At 40.5% G+C, this 18772-nt stretch overlaps 1 protein-coding gene across 2 annotated transcripts; it reads left to right on the top strand.

The window, feature by feature from the left end:
• The first annotated feature begins 1896 nt into the window (after nt 1-1896).
• spata6 (spermatogenesis associated 6) lies at nt 1897-16808 on the top strand. 2 transcript variants are annotated; one of them, XM_014216613.3, is made up of 13 exons: nt 1897-2092; nt 2488-2625; nt 2745-2793; nt 2875-2916; nt 4047-4171; nt 4378-4464; nt 10568-10852; nt 11776-11887; nt 12019-12059; nt 12692-12858; nt 14505-14598; nt 15428-15510; nt 15765-16808. In XM_014216613.3, the coding sequence occupies exons 1-13, from the start codon at nt 2000-2002 to the stop codon at nt 15919-15921; spliced, it is 1473 nt and encodes a 490-aa protein (XP_014072088.2). In that variant the 5' UTR covers nt 1897-1999; the 3' UTR covers nt 15922-16808. The 2 variants fall into 2 exon arrangements, with proteins under 2 accessions (XP_014072088.2, XP_014072089.2); XM_014216614.3 differs by lacking the exon at nt 2875-2916 and having other exon boundaries at nt 1931-2092.
• Nucleotides 16809-18772: the final 1964 nt, after the last annotated feature.

Here is an 18772-nt window from a genome sequence, read left to right as displayed (position 1 = left end):
TCCATGAGGGTGGTATGAGGGCCCGACGTCCACAGGTGGGGGTTGTGCTCAACACCGTGCAGGACGTTTGGCATTTGCCAGAGAACACCAAGATTGGCAAATTTGCCACTGGTGCCCTGTACTCTTCACAGATGAAAGCAGGTTCACACTGAGCATGTGACAGAGTCTGGAGACGCCGTGGAGAACGTTCTGCTGCCTGCAACATCCTCCAGCATGACCGGTTTGGCGGTGGGTCAGTCATGGTGTGGGGTGGCATTTCTTTGGGGGGCCGCACAGCCCTCCAAGTGCTCGCCAGAGGTAGCCTGACTGCCATTAGGTACCGAGATGAGATCCTCAGACCCCTTGTGAGACCATATGCTGGTGCGGTTGGCCCTGGGTTCCTCCTAATGCAAGACAATGCTAGACCTCAGTCAGCAGTTCCTGCAAGAGGAAGGCATTGATGCTATGGACTGGCCCGCCCGTTCCCCAGACCTGAATCCAATTGAGCACATCTGGGACATCATGTCTCACTCCATCCACCAACGCCACGTTGCACCACAGACTGTCCAGGAGCATGCCCAGGCATTGTAGGGAGGTCATACAGGCACGTGGAGGCCACACACACTACTGAGCCTAATTTTGACTTGTTTTAAGGACATTACATCAAAGTTGGATCAGCCTGTAGTGTGGTTTTCCACTTTAATTTTGAGTGTGACTCCAAATCCAGACCTCCATGGGTTGATAAATTGGATTTCCATTGATTATTTTTGTGTGATTTTGTTGTCAGCACATTCAACTATGTAAAGAAAAAAGTATTTAATAAGATTATTTCTTTCATTCAGATCTAGGATGTGTTGTTTAAGTGTTCCCTTTATTTTTTTTAGCAGTATATTTAGTTAGGCAAGTCAGTTAAGAACAAATTCTTATTTACAATGACAGCCTACCCCAGCCAAATCCGGACGAAACTGGGCCAATTGTGCACCGCTCTTTGAGACTTCCAATCACGTCCAGATATGATATAGCCTGGATTTGAACCAGAGACTGTAGTGACACCTCATGCACTGACTTAAACCACTGTGCCACTCAGGAGCCAGTTGGAAAAGCATTTCAGGTGAAGCTAGTTGAGAGAATGCCAAGAGTATGCAAAGCTGTCAAGGCAAAGGGTGGTTACTTTGAAGAATCTCAAATATAAAACATATTTGCCTCCTGAGTGGCGCAGTGCATCACAGTGCTAGCTGTGCCACTAGAGAGTCTGGGTTCAAGTCCAGGCTCTGTTGCAGCCTGCTGTGACCAGGAGACCCATGGGGTGGTGCACAATTGGCCCAGCATTGTCTGGGTTAGAGGAGGGTTTGTCCTGGCAGGGATGTCCTTATCCCATCACACACTAGAGACTCCTGTGGTGGGCTGGGTGCAGTGCATACTGACACAGTTGCCAGGTGTATGGTGTTTCCTCTGACACATTGGTGCGGCTGGCTTCCAGGCTAAGTGGGCATTGTGTTAAGAAGCAGTGCGGCTTGGTTGGGTTGTGTTTCAGAGGACACACGGCTCTTGACATTTGACTCTCCTGAGTCTGTATGGAAGTTGCAGAGATGAGACAAGACTGTAACTACCAATTGGGGTATAAAAAATCGAATATATATTTGTTTAACACTTTTTTGGTTACTACATGATACCATATGTGTTATTTCCTAGTTTTGATGTCTTCACTATTATTCTCCAGTGTAGAAAATAGTCAAAATAAAGAAAAACCCTTGAATGAGTAGGTGTGCCCAAACTTTTGACTGGTACTGTATATTTTTTGTTCGTTTTTAGTTTTTGCTTTTCCCATTTTGTATCAGAAAGTATAATGGATGTATACTATACTCCCGTTGGTGGCAGTAATGCAACATATTATATGCTAACCGCCTTAAAATCCCAAAGAAGAAGAAGAGGAGGAGGAGGAGGTGGAGGAGGAAGAAGAAGAAGAAGAATCTCTCCGCTCCCTGTTAGTGTTTGGTAGTTATGACAACGACGTTTGAAAATGGGTGGGTTGACACCACAAAAGAAAAAGCGCTCCTCCTCTAAAATGTCGCAGAAAGCTCTGAAATGCACCGTGAAAATTAAAATCCAAGCTGTAAGTACAACCTGATATGTTATTTTCTCTCACTAAGTTTTTACTTGATCCATAATGCTAATAATATATTCGCAAATGAGCTAGCTAGGCTAACGCTAGCTAGCTAACCCAAAACCACCCACTCAATAATCTTCGCTAGCAAACGTTAGCTTGCTATCCATCTTCCAACCATCAATATACACACACAAATGCCCAAAACTACTGCAGCCAACTGCTCCTACTTTGCACAAAAGTGAACTCCCTAGCAAAATAGCTAGATCAATAACGTTAGGCTTGCCAGGCCACTTTTAACGTTAGCTAATAATAGCTACGAGCTACAGTAGCAACTTGTTGCACAAAGTAAGCAATTGCTATCTAGCCCAGTAACGATCTACAATTTATTTGTTTGATTACAGATTACTTGTCCAGGGGTTGTGTTACCCAATCAGGAAGACATATACCTGAGCGTCTGCGTCATGGGACAGTTCAAGAAGACTCTCTGTCTGCCGCCTGCATTCCCTCTTCTATTCCATGAGAACATGGTATTTGTGAAGGTAAGAAGGATAGAAAACACACACTATACCCCGACCCACAACATTGCTTACAGCAACACAAAACAATAATGTTGTCACCCTCAAACTTGCTTTCATATGTTCTTTATCTCCATCTGAAGACGTTCACAGGAGCTGCTGACCCAGGTCACATTGTGGACCTCCTTGAAGGTAGTCATTTCTCATTTTGAGCCTTTTTGTGATATAATTTTATAACATAAAATATCTTCTGTCTCTGCTATCTTCCCATAGCTGACACAACATCCTTTGAACTGATTCAGCTTGTGCCTCCAGGTATGACTTTCCAGAAGAAAAAAATGAAATGTCTTAACAGTTCCTGGTTTTTAAGCATGATAGGGACATGCATTTCATCATTTCTAAAAGTAACCTGTTTACAAAACATCTCTTGACTTATTTTTTTCACACTACCTACACTGAGTAAACAAAACATTAAGACCACCTGCGGAACGCTTTCGGCACCTTGTAGAGTTCATGCCCCGACGAATTGAGGCAGTTCTGCAGGGGTGCAACTCAATATTAGAAAGGTGTTCCTAATGTTTTGTATACTCAGTGTATATTCCCTGTTGTAAATTAGCATGGCTATACAGTACATAGAACAATGGACTAATGAAACAAATACCAAAAACTTCACTAAACAAAAATATAAACGCAACATGTAAAGTGCTGGTTTCATGAGCTGAAATAAAAGATCCCAGAAATGTTCCATATGCACAAAAAGATTTTCTCTCAAATGTTGTGTACAAATTTGTTTACATCTTTGTTAGTGAGCATTTTATCCTTTGTCAAGATAATCCATCCACCTGACAGGTGTGGCATATCAAGAAACTGATTAAACAGCATGATCATTACACAGGTGCAGACCACGTGTAACCACACCAGCCCAGGACCTCCACATCTGTCTTGTTCACCTGCGGGATTGTCTGAGGGGTTGGGGGTGGTTCCCCTGTGGGTGGGCCTATGCCCACCCATGGTTGCTCCCCAGCCCAGTCATGTGAAATACATAGATTAGGGCCTAATGAATTTATTTCAATTGACTGATTTCCTTATATGAACTGTAACTCAGCAAAATCTTTGAAATGGTTGCATTTACATTTTTGTTCAGCATATCTTTTTGTATTTCTTTCATTAGCCCATTGTTGATATAGTCCCAAAATGTTTTTGCATGTCAGCAATGAAATTTTGAAGATATATAACTTTCGAAATACAGCCGGTATGATGCATCATATGATGCAAAACGCAGCATCATATGATGCAAAAAATGCATCATACCTTCTGTATTTTGAAAGTTATATCTTTAAAACTTGATTGCTGACATGCAAAACATTTTGGGACTATATCAACAATGGACTAATAGTTATTGTGTGGAGTATTACTTTAAGCTATATATTGCTCTGTGGTTTTAGAGGGAGATATTTTGGCCACTATTGAAGAGAACACCAGAGAATTCCTCTATCCAGGCCCCAAGCTGACACCTAGAGCCGGGGGTCCCGAGAGAGAGATGCTGATGAGGAGATCTATCTGTTTCCCTGTGGGTGCACCACCTCCTCCACATGCTTTGTCATATGTTAAACATCTCCAAAGCCAATTTCCTTTCATTTTGTTTTCTTGAGAACGCAATGATTGTAGATTTTGTGTTTTCAAATTGATCTTGCAAGTGATGTGTTATCTGAAGTCACTCTCTGGTTGGGTTTCCAGCTCCTTGTTAAAGGCTTTTGTTTTCTACTGTCCCCTCAGGGAATATCTCCTAAAGTGGAGTTTGCAACCATGTCCGTCATTGAGGAATGTGATGGGAAAGATATCCAGCCTCAGCCTGCCTCCCCTGTAAGTGTGTGTCCTCTCCTTACTGCCCTCATCACGCCCAGTGTTTCCATGTTCATAATGAATTGTGTTCAGCTGAGAGATTTGAATGATACCCAGACAGCCATAGTTAAGAGGAAGGAGCTGAGGGTTTCTCATTTCCAGACAAGACAGTGATCTAAATTGTTATTTGGTTTTAAAGCATGTCTTATAGCATATGTCCTGTTATCTTTGCTCTTGTGTACTTTTGAATTGATTCAAAAGTACACAATAATTGATTCATTATAGGCTTCCTTAACGGTGGGAGTACTACCTAACATATTTTGTATAGTCAGTTTAGGTTTACAGCCTATATTGTATTGTATTGTATTGTACGGTAGGCTCCATATTTTGTGAGCTGAACATGCATAAACATGTATCAATTATCCTTACACCCGTCAAGACTCTTGTCTTGTTAAATCATATGTAAATTGCTTTACATGTTATCATTCAGATTTGTATGTCCTTGATAAAACACGTAGTTGAAAAATACAAACACAGGCTAATAATGTATAGTGCTACTATATCAACATTGGTACCTTTAACAGCTAAAGGCAGAGGTTGATCGTGGCACACATAAGAGCTCAATAATCACCCTAGTTTGACATTGACTAATTATTTCTGGACTTCTACAGAATGGCTTTTTCTATCATTCTAGTCACTTTCCATCATATACCTATTTTGTTGCCGTGGCTACTGACATCCCGGTAGTTTAGCAGCACATTTAAAGGTATCCTCTCCTTGTGAAGTTAATTATAGAGAAGCAGATCAGTGGAATTGATATCCCGGTTTCTGGTGTCTTTTTGTGCTTTGTTTAGAGGAACAGCCAGTCAATCAGCGTTCATATCCGTTGTTCTCACCTGGCTTCTCCTCACTGTGTCCTTTGGATTTAAAGGGCAAGTTGTGCTCAGTTGCATAATATTTCCATTCACTTTTCAAACTGAAGATTTGCAGCTCCTTTCAGGATTTGTGTTTCATAACGGGTGCTATCAATTTTGCTAGTGTAATCCGCTCTGATGGCTATGCTTTAAAGGGGTATTTGGCAGACAGACTGCAGGAGAGCGAGAGCAAGGTAGTCATCCATTTTCCCTGAGAACTTAAAAGCCCCTGCAGAGTCAGACCAAAAAAAAGAATTTGTTATTGTTCCAATAACAAATTACAAACCTCAGGCCTTTGAGTATTATCTATCAAGTCAGTGTTGTGAAATGTAGGACCATTCTCCAGGTGCTGTTACCAGAGCCATTTATTTTAATGGGCATTATTGACAAAATGGCTGGATTTGGATGGGTGTAGGTATTCTGTCGTGACCCCCAAGGAGATGTGAATCAGAGTAAAGTGATAGGGAGAAGCATCATTGATGCTGCCTTTAGCCTTTCTTCATATGATGCTAATGGATACTCAGGATTCTCATTACCCTGGCAGGTTGAGTAATGCACTAAGGCTCCTCTTTTCCACTTTTACAATAGGAACCCTTTAAAATGTCCTGCCCTGTAATGGAGAATTTAGTAATTCTCTTCTCCCTCTGTCTCTTGTATCTAGTCTCTCAGACAGCTGTCTTGTCTATTTCCACTGTTGTCACTCCTTTTTTGTCCGTGTTTGTGTGCATGTCACTCTTTGTGAAGTCTCATGGTGTGGACTTGACATGGCATTCTTTTTAAATTGGTTTTCTCGACATGATTTGCATCTGTTTGAATGGGTCTCGTTTCTTGTTTTATAAGCTACTTGTGGCTCAGGCTTTGTTGTTTCAAGGACACCCTGCTTTATCACCCATTACCAATACCACCAGGCCCACTAATCACATCAGACAAGCATAACTCTTGGTGGAAAATGGGCCTTTTGTGTTTAACCAAAAAAGAGAGAAAATAATTGGGGGAAAAATGACTTAGTTTCATTTCATTATCGGTCCACTCCAAATGGCAATCTCGATCAGGATTTATTTATTCCATTTCCTAAAAATGTAATATGCCAGGATGTCCCAATTAGCATTTCAATTATATTTATTATACAACCGTGTAATGCTATTATTAGTCTGAAGCTGGCCATCAATTTTTTTTTTTTAAGTGTATTTATCTGGGCATTGCCCACAGGAACTAAGATATTGCTTCTCAGAATTATGTTGTTAGCGACCATTAGAATCATTGAAGACATTTTGCAACCAAGGTGATATCCAAGCACAGAGGTGTTATTTACGTTGCGTAGTTTTAATGGAGGGAATCACATTTTTTATAATATAGCAATATAGCTTTTTGGCCCCCCACTTTATCTGAAATCACCATCACCTACTGATTAACTTGTCATTTTTGCAGATAAAAATAGTTTTGAGCTAGTACTGTATCAATAATTATCTTTAGAAAGTAGCATGGCATTCAATATAAAGCAGCTTTTTTTTTTTACCCGTCTCAAAAGTGAATGGTTTGGAACTTTAAGGAGAGCTTCTCCCACTCTGATAATGAATGTGACCATGCACGGCTCACAACAATGATTGCTTTCCTTTATGAAATTACACTGTTCATGTAGAAATGACCAAATATACACTTGACTGTTTTAAAGCAAAATGACCAAAACTAATTATTTATGGTGAACAGTCTAAATAAAATCTGAATGATTGGGGTTTTCAATCAGCAGCTGGATGTTAGCTGTGTCCACTCCGGTAGGCTAAAACCCAATTTTCTACAGGGCATTTGGTAACAATGACCCAGCAAATTACATTGGAGGTCACTCAACTACTAAAGCCTATGATTTGACATTGCGAAATACATTTTACAAGCATCTGAATGCTGAAGGTGTCGTGCAGATGTACAAATAGCCTACTAGAACAGGGATAGGCCTACCTCTCGTTAATCTGAGCAGCTGTCTCCCACACTGCGTAGTTGTTAACCAGTTAAATGTAATCAACGTAATCCCCAAAAGTACTTATTTATCATTAGAGGGCCATAATCAATAACTAGTAATTCTGCATACTCAAAGGTTAAAATCTCACCTTTCTGGTAAAAATAAGTTATAAATTGGTGGTGAAGTCACTTTTGAGAACAAGGGCTCAAGTACACAGTACAAATATGAAATCTTATGTATTTCCTATTCAACAAAACTGTATGAGGCTTGAAATGACAAGCTTTCTACATATAGCATAATCAAGTGATAAAATTGCTAAGATTTCACCTTAACTGTAAAATACATTTATGTTTAGTGTTAGAGAAAATGGGTATATTTTCAAAAGGTCTCTCTTGATCAAAACATCTGCCCCCTTCGCTGTGAATGTCTCAGAGCTCTTGCTTGGCTTCCTGAACTCGTTAGGAACTCACCTTTCATCTCATATTAATCTATGACAAACGGAAAGTGTTTTTTGCTTAAAATCTATGAATTATTTTAGATGAATGGCTATAAATTGATCTCTGAATGTGCTACTGTGATGAAACTACAATTTTTATTATTAACCCGTATTTTACCAGGTAAGTTGACTGAGAACACATTCTCATTTACAGCAACGACCTGGGGAATAGTTACAAGGGAGAGGAGGGGGGATGAATGAGCCAATTGGAAGCTGGGGAGGATTAGGTGGCTGTGATGGTATGAGGGCCAGATTGGGAATTTAGCCAAGACACCAGGGTTAACACCTCTACTCTTAAGTGCCATGGGATCTTAAGTGACCACAGAGAGTCAGGACACCCGTTTAACGTCCCAGACGAAAGACTGCATCCTACACAGGGCAATGTCCCCAATCACTGCTCTAGCTTCCGAGGCAAACCAGCAGTGGTATGCAGGGTGGTATGCTGCTGGCCACTCTCTCCTGTTGTGCTATGATGTAAAGATTGCAGGCATGTGCTTTGTCCGTGGCTGTGATGTAGGGTTCAACCAGGAGTTGATGTACAATGAAGAACGAATGAAATGGTAGGAGGGAAATCCCAGCTTGAAGTGATTTCAGATTTCATATCCTACGTGTCCATGGGATCCAGGGCCAGGCGGTAAGCCATTTTGATCTACAGTATCCATTGATCGATTTAGAAGCGAAAAATGTCGGTCGGTACCAGAACCACGCAGGTCCCCTAAAGAGGTTTAACTGACAGTCATATGCAGTTACATGCATAAAAGTTAGGCTACTGAACTGAAAGAAGGGATGCCTCAATTCGGTCACAACAGATAAGAGGTATTTTCTGAATTAAACAATGAGTAAAAAACATTAGTGAACCGGCTATGTAACGTTTGAATCAGTTTTCTGACCGATTCATTCTTCATTTTTGGACAGTTTGGGCTCCCGCAGACTGATGTACTCCTTTCTTAAACATTTGAACCAATGTATATTGGTGAATCATTACATCCTTAATATCTGGTTAGATATAGTATGCTTGGCCTATGCTTTTAAATCCACATAACTACAGTGCATTGGGAAAGTATTCACTTTTTCCACATTTTGTTACAGCCTTATTCTAAAATGGATTCAATTGTTTTTTTTCCCTCACCAATCGACACACAATACCCCATAATGACAAAGCAAAAATGGTTTTTTAAAATATTTCTGCAAATGTATTAAAAATAATAAACTGAAATTACATTTACATAAGTATTCAGACCCTTTACTCAGTACTTAGTTGAATCACCTTTGGCAGTGATTACAGCCTTGAGTATTCTTGGCAATGACGCTACAAGCTTGGCACACCTGTATTTGGAGAGTTTCTCCCATTCTTTTCTGTGGATCCTCTCAAGCTCTCAGGTTGGATGGGAAGCGTCACTGTACAGCTATTTTCAGGTCTCTCAAAATATGTTAGATCGGGTTCAAGTCCGGGCTCTGGCTGGACCACTCTAGTACATTCAGAGACTTGTCCCGAAGCCACTCCTACATTGTCTTTGCTCTGTGCTTAGGGTCTTTGTCCTGTTGGAAGGTGAACCTTCACCCCAGTCTGAGGTCCTAACCTGCTCCAGAGCGCTTTTCATCAAGGATTTCTCAGTACTTTGTTCCCTTCAGCTTTCCCCCCATCCTGACTAGTCTCCCAGTCCCTACTGCTGAATAACATCCCCACAGCATGATGCTACCACCACCATGCTTCACCGTAGGGATGGTATTGGCCAGGTGATGAGTGGTGCCTGGTTTCCTCCAGACGTGACGCTTGGTATTCAGGCCAAAGACTTCAATCTTGGTTTCATCAGACCTGAGAGTCATTTAGGTGCCTTTTGGCAAACTCCAAGCGGGCTGTCGTGCCTTTTACTGAGGAGCAGCTTCTGTCTGGCCACTCTACAATAAAGGCCATATTGGTGGAGTGCTGCAGAGATGTTTGTAATTCTGGAAGGTTCTCCCATCTCCACAGAAGAACTCTGGATCTCTGTCAAGAGTGACCATTGGGTTCTTGGTCACCTCCCTGACCAAGGCCCTTCTCCCCCAATTGCTCAGCTCTAGGAATAGTGTTGATAGTTCCATACTTCTTCTATTTAAGAATGGAGGCCACTGTGTTCTTGGGAACCTTCAATGCTGCATAAATGTTTTGATACCCTTCCCTAGATCGGTGTCTCGACACAATCCTGTCTCGGAGCTCTGTGGACAATTCCTTCGACCTCATGGCTTGGTTTTTGCTCTGACATGCACTGTCAACTGTGGGACCTTATAGACAGATGTGTGCCTTTCCAAATCATGTCCAATCAATTGAATTTACCACAGGTGGACTCCAATCAAGTTTGTAGAAACATCTCAAGGATGATCAATGGAACCAGGAAGCACCTGAGCTCAGTTTCGAGTCTCATAGCAAAGTGTCTGAATACTTATGTAAATAAGGTTTCTGTTTTTTTTATTTGTAATACATTAACAAAAATGTCTACAAACCTGTTTTTTCTTTGTAATTATGGGGTGCTGTGTGTAGATTGATGAGGGGAAAAAAGGGAATTTGAATACATTTTAGAATAAGGCTGTAACAAAGTGGAAAAATTGAAGGGGTCTGAACTTTCTGATTGAACTGTATGTTTTATCAACAAACAAACAAATCAACCACAATATTTGAAATATCAAAAAGTAGCTTATTTATGCAATTGCAGTATACAGCCTAGTTGCAGTTGTGGTCACATGATTCTTGTGGACTCCAACCTGTTGCCTCTCCCTTTGCAGCCGTATTGTAGACCATCCCCAGCCAAACAGTCCCCAGCGAGGCGTAGACCAGTCAGAGAGGCTGTCGGGAGCCCTAGACAGACGCTGAAAGGGAAGGATCTGAGTCTGATTGGTCAATCCAGTGGTTATGAGCAGCCCACTGTGGCCTCCCAGGCCCGTGCTCTCTCTCCCTACACCCACCGCAGGATGTGTCAACTGTCTGAGGAGGCCAGGCAGAGACTCAGCTACCTCCAACTTGGGCCCTACAATTTCAAGAAGGAAACAGAGGCCCAGATCCCCTTTGTGGTTGGTGTTTATTTCTCTTGCTCTCTGACTGTGTTTGTCTATGTGTGTAGATATATAGCCCAGTTTTCAATGTCCTATTATCTTACTTCTCAGTTAGGCTATTCCATCAGCACTTATTTCACTCTTTCTTTAAGGATCGCTGTAAGTATAAATAGTTTGCCCTTGTTTGCTGCAAACATTGTAGATGTACCAGGATTGAAGGATATGGATATCTTTTCATGGGGAGGTTATTGCTATGATCAAACCCAATAGATTCCAAGCCCCTGGGCATGGATTGAGAACAACTGGAAGGCCTTTCACTGGCTCCTCCTGTTTCTGTTTGATTGTTCATTTAAATAACATCCAGTCCTGAGGTGTAAATATCAAAGCTGTCATGTCATTAAAGTTAAGATTGGGATTTAGCTGTGATATCAGTGTGGCATTTTCCAGCAATGCAGCCTTTAAAAAGGGAGCGTTTTAACAGAGGAAATCCCGGGGCTACAATTAACCTAGGTAATTAAGAGTCAGACCTTGATTAACAAATAGTTACCTATTGAAGTAGCTGAGCCCCGCACTGAATGCATTATCAATGTGTGTTTAAAGCCTGCACTGCGCACGTACTGTATGTGGAAGCAAATAGCTAATTTCTTCAGTGCGTGTGATGATATTCATGTTTAATTGAAGAGTGTGGGGTTCAGTAGACACATCAGTACCTGAATAGAGGTTGAGTTAGTGGTGTTGGTCAGCCTTCAAAAGTTTCTCTCTTTGGTTTAACCTTTTTTTATAGTCTTTATATAGAGTGATTAACTCTGGAATGAAAGATCTAAATATAGCAGGAGAAATGAGCTCCCTGCGTGTCATTACATGCTGCTTGGTTAGCACCTCTATTATTACTCTAATAATGACTGACTTTAGCTGATTGTTTTGTCTTTTATATGCTACAGGTCACCAGTACTCGGCGTGTCTCCATGATCGAGACTCCTTCATCTCGTCTCTCCTCTAAAATAAGCCTTCCCCACAGCAGGTCCACCAGCTTTGCTCTAGACCCCTTAGGAGGTGAGTAATTATGTGTAGCAGTATCTGTGTTGGTGGATGTAAATACATTGTATTTTTTGATATACCTGACTAACTTATAGATTACAACTTTTGCACTATATGGTACAGTACTGTTCTTATTTTCTCCTTAGATTCCTCTCTCCTTGGCAGCTATAGACCAAAGCCTGTTAAAGTAAGTCAATATATTGAATATATATATAACACATGAAAGACAATATCACATGAATAATAAACATTACATTAATTATTTGGTGCTTGAAAGAATGGAAATGAATAGTATTTCAAATACTGCATGTCTTGTTATTAAAGGTCCAATGCAGCTGTTTTTATCTCAATATCAAATAATTTCTGGGTAACAATTAAGTACCTTATTGGGATTGTTTTTAAATTAAAATGGTCACAAAGAAACAAAAATAGCTTCTTAGCAAAGAGCAATTTCTCAAATAAGAATTTTGCAAGGACTTTTCTGGGAGTGGTCTGAGTGGGGAGGGGAAAACTAGCTGTTATTGGCAGGGAGGTTTGGAACTCGCTTCTTGGCCTATTAACTAATTTACCACCTGGTGATGTCAACAGGTAGGCCAAAAGTCCATCCCACCTAAACAGGCTGAAATTTCAGGACATATTTTCAAACAGCTCGTAGTCAAAAGGGGTATAATCATAATTTTTTGCAATTTCACAACCTCGTAGTGTGGAAATGTATATAAAACACAGAAAAATCACGTTTTTGACTGCACTGGGCTTTTTAGGAGAGATAATTCAGTGTGTTCAACAGTGCTGATCATAGGTCTTCTTGTCTTTCTCCAGGTAGGCACTGGCTGTCTGAAGACTCAGAAATCACCAGGGAAGTCTTCCAGACAGGACTGTTCCAGGACCACAGTCAGGAAGGCCCGGTCAGCCCTGGCTGCCCAGTCCTCTACCCCAGTGTGTGGCCCGATGAGTCCCCTGCTCAGCCGCTCCTCCCTCAGAGAGCGGTAACAACACACCCGCTACTGGAACACAGTTCAACACGTATTTTTCTGTCCTGGCCTCCTGTGGGGTTTTTGCTATTTTAGTTTCCCACACAAACGTACTCCTGAGATAAAGTTAGATAATCAGGAGCATAATTAAAGTTCCTGCTAATGACTTGGTGTTTTGTCTCTTCCGTCCCCCTAGTAGTTTGTGCAGATCACCAATGACAAGATCTGAAGCTGTGTGTCATTGGGTATCTTCTTTAGCTTGAAATCTCTATGGTTTTTCTCCCAGATGAGTAAAAAGGGGAAGAAAATACGTTTTTGGTAGAATTTGACTAGACTTTGTCATGCTTGGGGCTAAGCTATTTGTGTTTGCTCAGATGTTGAAAGGATTGCGGGAGAAACTACCTCTCCCATATTTCCAATTATATGGTATTGACAATTTGGACCTCATGAGAACCTGGCCAGATACAACAGACTTTGTACTTGTAATCTTTATTTTGATAACACTCGACAGCCAAGATGAATATCCCCCTCTCTCAAATGACAGGATCTGATGTCTTGTCATGTTTGTTCATTACTTAAAAGAAAAAAAGGATCCCTGAGAAAACAAGGGAAAATGGTATTGATTGTGTTTCAGCGAGACCGAATGCATTTGACCTGACGCACACTTTAATAAATTCTGAGAGACCCTGTCATTGATCGAACAGCTGCGAGCTAAACCAACAAATGTTTGGTTGTTTGTTACGCCACCTCCCTTTTTTCAGTTCATAAGTAAACATTAAAATCAATAGGCAATTTTAAACTGGAAAGTAAATTGTAGGAAATGAATGATGCTTCCCTCAATTGAAAACGCGACAGAAGTCACAGTGCTGGAGATTAAGCTGGGCTTTGTAGATTCCAACAACAGGAGAAGGAGCACGTCTTATGGAAGTCTTTGATGGAAAAGCAAATGATAGATCCTTACATCAACTTTGCCCTCCATCCTCAGTCTATTTATGTTGTGATGGTTTGTCCTTTATGACTATCTGTCTGAAGCAGCGACTACATTTAGCTGATTAAAGATAAAAGCAGCACCAAATGGCAAGACAGCACGTCTCCCTTACCAATCAGATGTGAATTGGAAGTAATACAGGACTTAGAAGTATTTACTTTGTCTTTTGTAAGCCTCTTATTTTATATGGCCCTTTTTCCAGTTACGGACAGCAATACTTTTATGTTGTACTAAAAAAATAAGTCTGTCCCTAGACTAATAGACAGTATTGTCACTGTTGACATACCACCGTTTAGGATCGGAACACAGAATCCAATCACACTCTTTTAGAAGAGTTGAATTCAAAGAAATGTGAAACATTCAAAGCCTCAATAATATAGAGTAGTTACCTACATGCTACAGTGGGTACATTTAGCTTTTTATTGTGGTACGTCTTTTGTCTACATGTTTTATGCCTGTTTTATATCCACTGATATTTTTATCCCAGGACTTTCCTTGGCATACAGCACAGACTAGTGGAGAAAAGGAGTGCTGTTCAGAAAACATAGATTATTTTCTTTTTTTGAGTTAAGGGGACAATATTGTAGATACATTTTGATTTTGTTTCCTGCTTACCATAATGTTACATACTTTGTTGTGTGAAGGGGATGTGACTGTAATGTCATTATTCTAGGTTCCATAGTAGTGAGTCCAGTCCATCTAAGGAGATCCACAGTCGAGTCCAGAAGATTCTCCACACCCATTCTACTGACAGGAAACTACACTTTGTGAGTAATGTATGACCTTTTAGGATAGACAAAGTATAGGCCCCTACTGATATTGACAGATCAATGCCTAAGACGCATTTATAATATGGAGCTTGGAACACTTCTGTTGGTTATGAAGATTAATATGCATGTTATGGAACATTAGTTCTGCACTACATCTTTGTCTAGGCACACTTTGATTTTACTCATTTGGTGAGCTGAACTTCCTCTCACCTCTACATTTTTGTTCCCCATTTTCATTTAAATTTAAAGCCTTGAAATACCTGTTCGGCTCGGTTTACCTCAAATGGGAAAAGCTGTCGAGTTGGCAGGTGTTGTTAATAAGACGTATCACTTCCCACCCTTTGCTGTTTGAAATATCCTGATGGCGAAACCAAAGGGAAATCTGTTTAATTACCCTAAAGCTGTCTGAAAGCGGCTATGAAATAAAAGGGAGACGGGGTTCTGTGGGTGGGAGATCTTCAGGCAGTAAGCTTCTGTTAAGGGCTCATCTTCTCCAGCACAAAAAGAGAGAAGGTACCAAGGCGCCTCAGCATGGTGCCAACAGCTACATGACTGAAGCAGAGCTTCAAGAGGAAGAGATGCTTAATCCACACATAATGAAAAGGAAACATTGAGGGGGATTTACTTAAGAGAATGAAATCAAACAACTAAAAGAGCTTGACTTTAAATAGGATATTTTGAATTATAGTAAACAGTGCTATATTTTTGGGGTTTGTGCAATTGATTGATTCGCTAATGTCATGTCACACACTTGGAGTGCATAATTAGTTAATCTTTTCAGTAACGCTCAATAATAGTAACAAACAAAATATTTGTATATTTTCAGGACGAGGATGGGTGTTCACAGGAGAGCGGAGGCCCCCGCTTAGCCGAAGACTCTTTATGTGATAGCCAGGCCTTCCAGGACAGGTACACACTCTAGGCCTGTCATAATACTTTGAAACACCTAATCACTGAAATCTTCGTCATCATAATAACCAGAAAGTTTTCCCACAGACCATCTTTCCACTGTTTTGACAATATATATTTATGTAGCAATTAATCCAGTATTATTTGTACGTTAGTTATCTTCGAACAATAATTAGAACAATGTGCATTAATGACCTATACTGTAGCATTAATGTTCTTAACCTGAGGCCTTTTCTGATGTCCTCCTGCTGCAGGGACACTCCTGGAGAGACATCTGTCCACCTGGACAATGGGACATTCTGGAGCAGTCAGGTTGCCTGCTACACAGGGAAACCCCACAGGGCTGTGTTTGAGGACAGTCTGGGACTCATCTACAAGAACATGTACAGGAGGGCCTTGAGCACCACCTGAGACCTACACTATTATTGCTTCAGACACCTGGCTGGGTTCCAATTATGACTGTGGTGGTACTTGATTGCTAAGATGAAGGAACACTGACCCTGTGCTATACTATAACCAAAGCTTTGTCATATGTGCCCTGGTGACACTGATTTTAGCTCATTTATAGGGTTACATGTGTGCACTATTTCCAATTGTACATATTTTAGTACTAAGAATGTATCTAAACTGATTTAATGACTGTACTTTTTTAAATGTCTTTCCTGTCTATCTTGTGGATTTGGTGTACTCATTCTCTGGGTAGAAACTGGTTGAGCAGATGTTAATTCATTTGATCTCTTTATGTGGATTTGTACCCTCAGACAACAAAAAAATCTGTTTCATGTTCCAGCAAATATACACATAATGGAAAGGGTTGCGGAGAATAGCTTTTGTAAAACAGTCCCTTTGGGCACAATGCAGCCCATTCAACTCAATTGGCTTATCAGGATGAAGACAAAGTACAGTAGACCAATGGCTTAAGGTGGTTTTGTTCAATAAATCATTGGAAAGTTGAAAAAATGAGTGCTTGAACTAAGTATGTCCGGTCATCCTAAAATATCAATTCATATTGGATATGTCAGGGGAAAGTATGAATAGTTCCCAAGCAGTGTTTCTTGGCACTTCAGTCCAAAGCCTCTTCAGCTTGACTTAAGTATACTAAATGGGGAAACTCCTAACAAGTATAGTAATGGTGGCTATGCATAATATATTTGAAATCTTGATTTCCATTGTTTATGGCAATTAATGTAAAAAGGCCCAGTGCAGTCAAACGTGTTTCATATACTGAACAAAAATGCAACATGTAAAGTGTTGGTCCCATGTTTCATGAGCTGAAATTAAAGAATCCAGAAATGTTCCATATGCACAAAAAGCTTGTTTCTCTCAAATGTTAAGCATTTCTCCTTTGCCAAGATAAGCCATCCAGCAGCTGACTAAACAGCATGATCATTACACTGGGGACAAAAGGCCACTAAAATGGAGTTGTCACAACAATGCCACAGATGTCTCAAGTTGAGGGAGCGTGCAATTGGCATGCTGACTGCAGGAATGTCCACCAGAGCTGTTGCCAGAGAATTTGTTAATTTCTCTACCGTAAGCCGTCTCCAATGTCATTTTAGAGAATTTGGTAGTACGTCCAGCCGGCCTCAACATGGTGTTGGCGAGCGGTTTGCTGACGTCAACATTGAGGAGTGCCCCATGGTGGCAGTGGTATTATGGTATGGGCTGGCATAAGCTAATGACACTTGCATTTTATCGATGGCAATTTGGATGCACAAAAATACCGTGACGAGATCCTGAGGCCCATTCTTTTAACGGTGTCTGTGGCTAAAGGATTCCCAGTCATGTGAAATCCATAGATTAGGGCCTTATTAATTGAACTCAGTAAAAATCTATGAAATTTGTTACATGTTGCGTTTATATTTTGTTGAGTATATATCCACACTATGCATTTGGAATGAAATTGTGATAATACCCTTAGTGCGTGCTGTATGAAAATACATTTCAGCCTGTTTTGTTGGGATGGAGTTTTGGCCTGCCAGGCGGTAAATTAGTTGATAGTTCCAAATCTGCCAATAACAGCTAGTTTTCAATTTTCCCCCTAGGATTGTCTGCGAGTAGTCTGACAATTATTGCTTGAGAAATTGCTCTTTGCTATGAAGAGATTTGATTTCAATTAAAATTATACAAAAAAATAAAACAATCACAGTAAGGTACTTAATTGTTTCTCAAAAATGTGAAGATAAAAACCTTTGAATTACAAAGTCATAAAATCTGTTGATACATAATTCGTTCATGTTTATAAAACATTTAATAGATGCATCGACACTCAGACACTTTAAAAATGGTACTGTATGTGTTTAACAGGTTTCAATCAGGCATTAACATATAATGGTCTCAATACAGCCATGACTGCATTGTATACAAACATTACTCAGTCACTCACTTTCTGAACTTATTCTTCTTGCCAGCACCAATGGCTGCTTTTTCTGTCATGATCTGTTGGTATTTCTTCTTGTTGGTTCTGTTGAGGTTAAAGGGAAAGTACAAGCCATTTAAGTAGTTCATATCAAATATTTATTGTCAATTGTTATGCATTTCCATACACTATGCCAAAACCATAGTTTCAGACACGATATGAACAGCTGTACATGACAAAGGTAAAACGAAACTTACTGTCTGAACTCTGCATCAGCAAGCAACTCCTCCACCATGGTTCTCTTCCGGTCTTTCTCCGGGACACGGGAATGATAGAAGTCCACAGGGCTATCTACTACTGTAGCAACCTGGGACAAAGACATTCAAGCACAAAAAGGTTAAAATAGTTCCAAAATAAAAAGTACATTGTAAATCCTTACAGTAATTCTAGCTAAGAGTAGTGAGGAATAGTGGCTCAACGTTTTTTTCCCCCCATAGCATTGAACACAACATATGGAGCACTGGGAAAACCAAGCACAGTTGAGGGTTAGATGATTACTGACCTGGAAATACTTGGGGAATCCATCTCTATCGTTCTTATAAAACCGCTTGGGGTCCATTGCTCCACGCATTTTCAGTGCTTTGAGGTCGCCCTTTAATTCCTCTGTCATTTCAGGAGCCCGCATGTTAAACCAGCCGGCTCCAGTTGTCTTCTCCCTCTCCTCCTGAGCATGGCAAGCCAAGGGGGAAACATGCCAGTCAATGAGTGAACAAAAATGGCTAAATGTAGTAAAAATATAACTTCTCCTTGTATCACACTACTTCCTTTTCTAAATTAATAAACAAGGGTACATGGACATGTATTCACTTTGCGCTTCAGTTTCGCAGCCTGTTTGGACTCCCT

This window comes from Salmo salar, chromosome 10, assembly GCF_965601325.2.
Source record: "Salmo salar chromosome 10, fSalSal1, whole genome shotgun sequence".
Taxonomy (NCBI): domain Eukaryota; kingdom Metazoa; phylum Chordata; class Actinopteri; order Salmoniformes; family Salmonidae; genus Salmo; species Salmo salar.
This window is presented reverse-complemented; position numbering and strand designations above follow the sequence as displayed.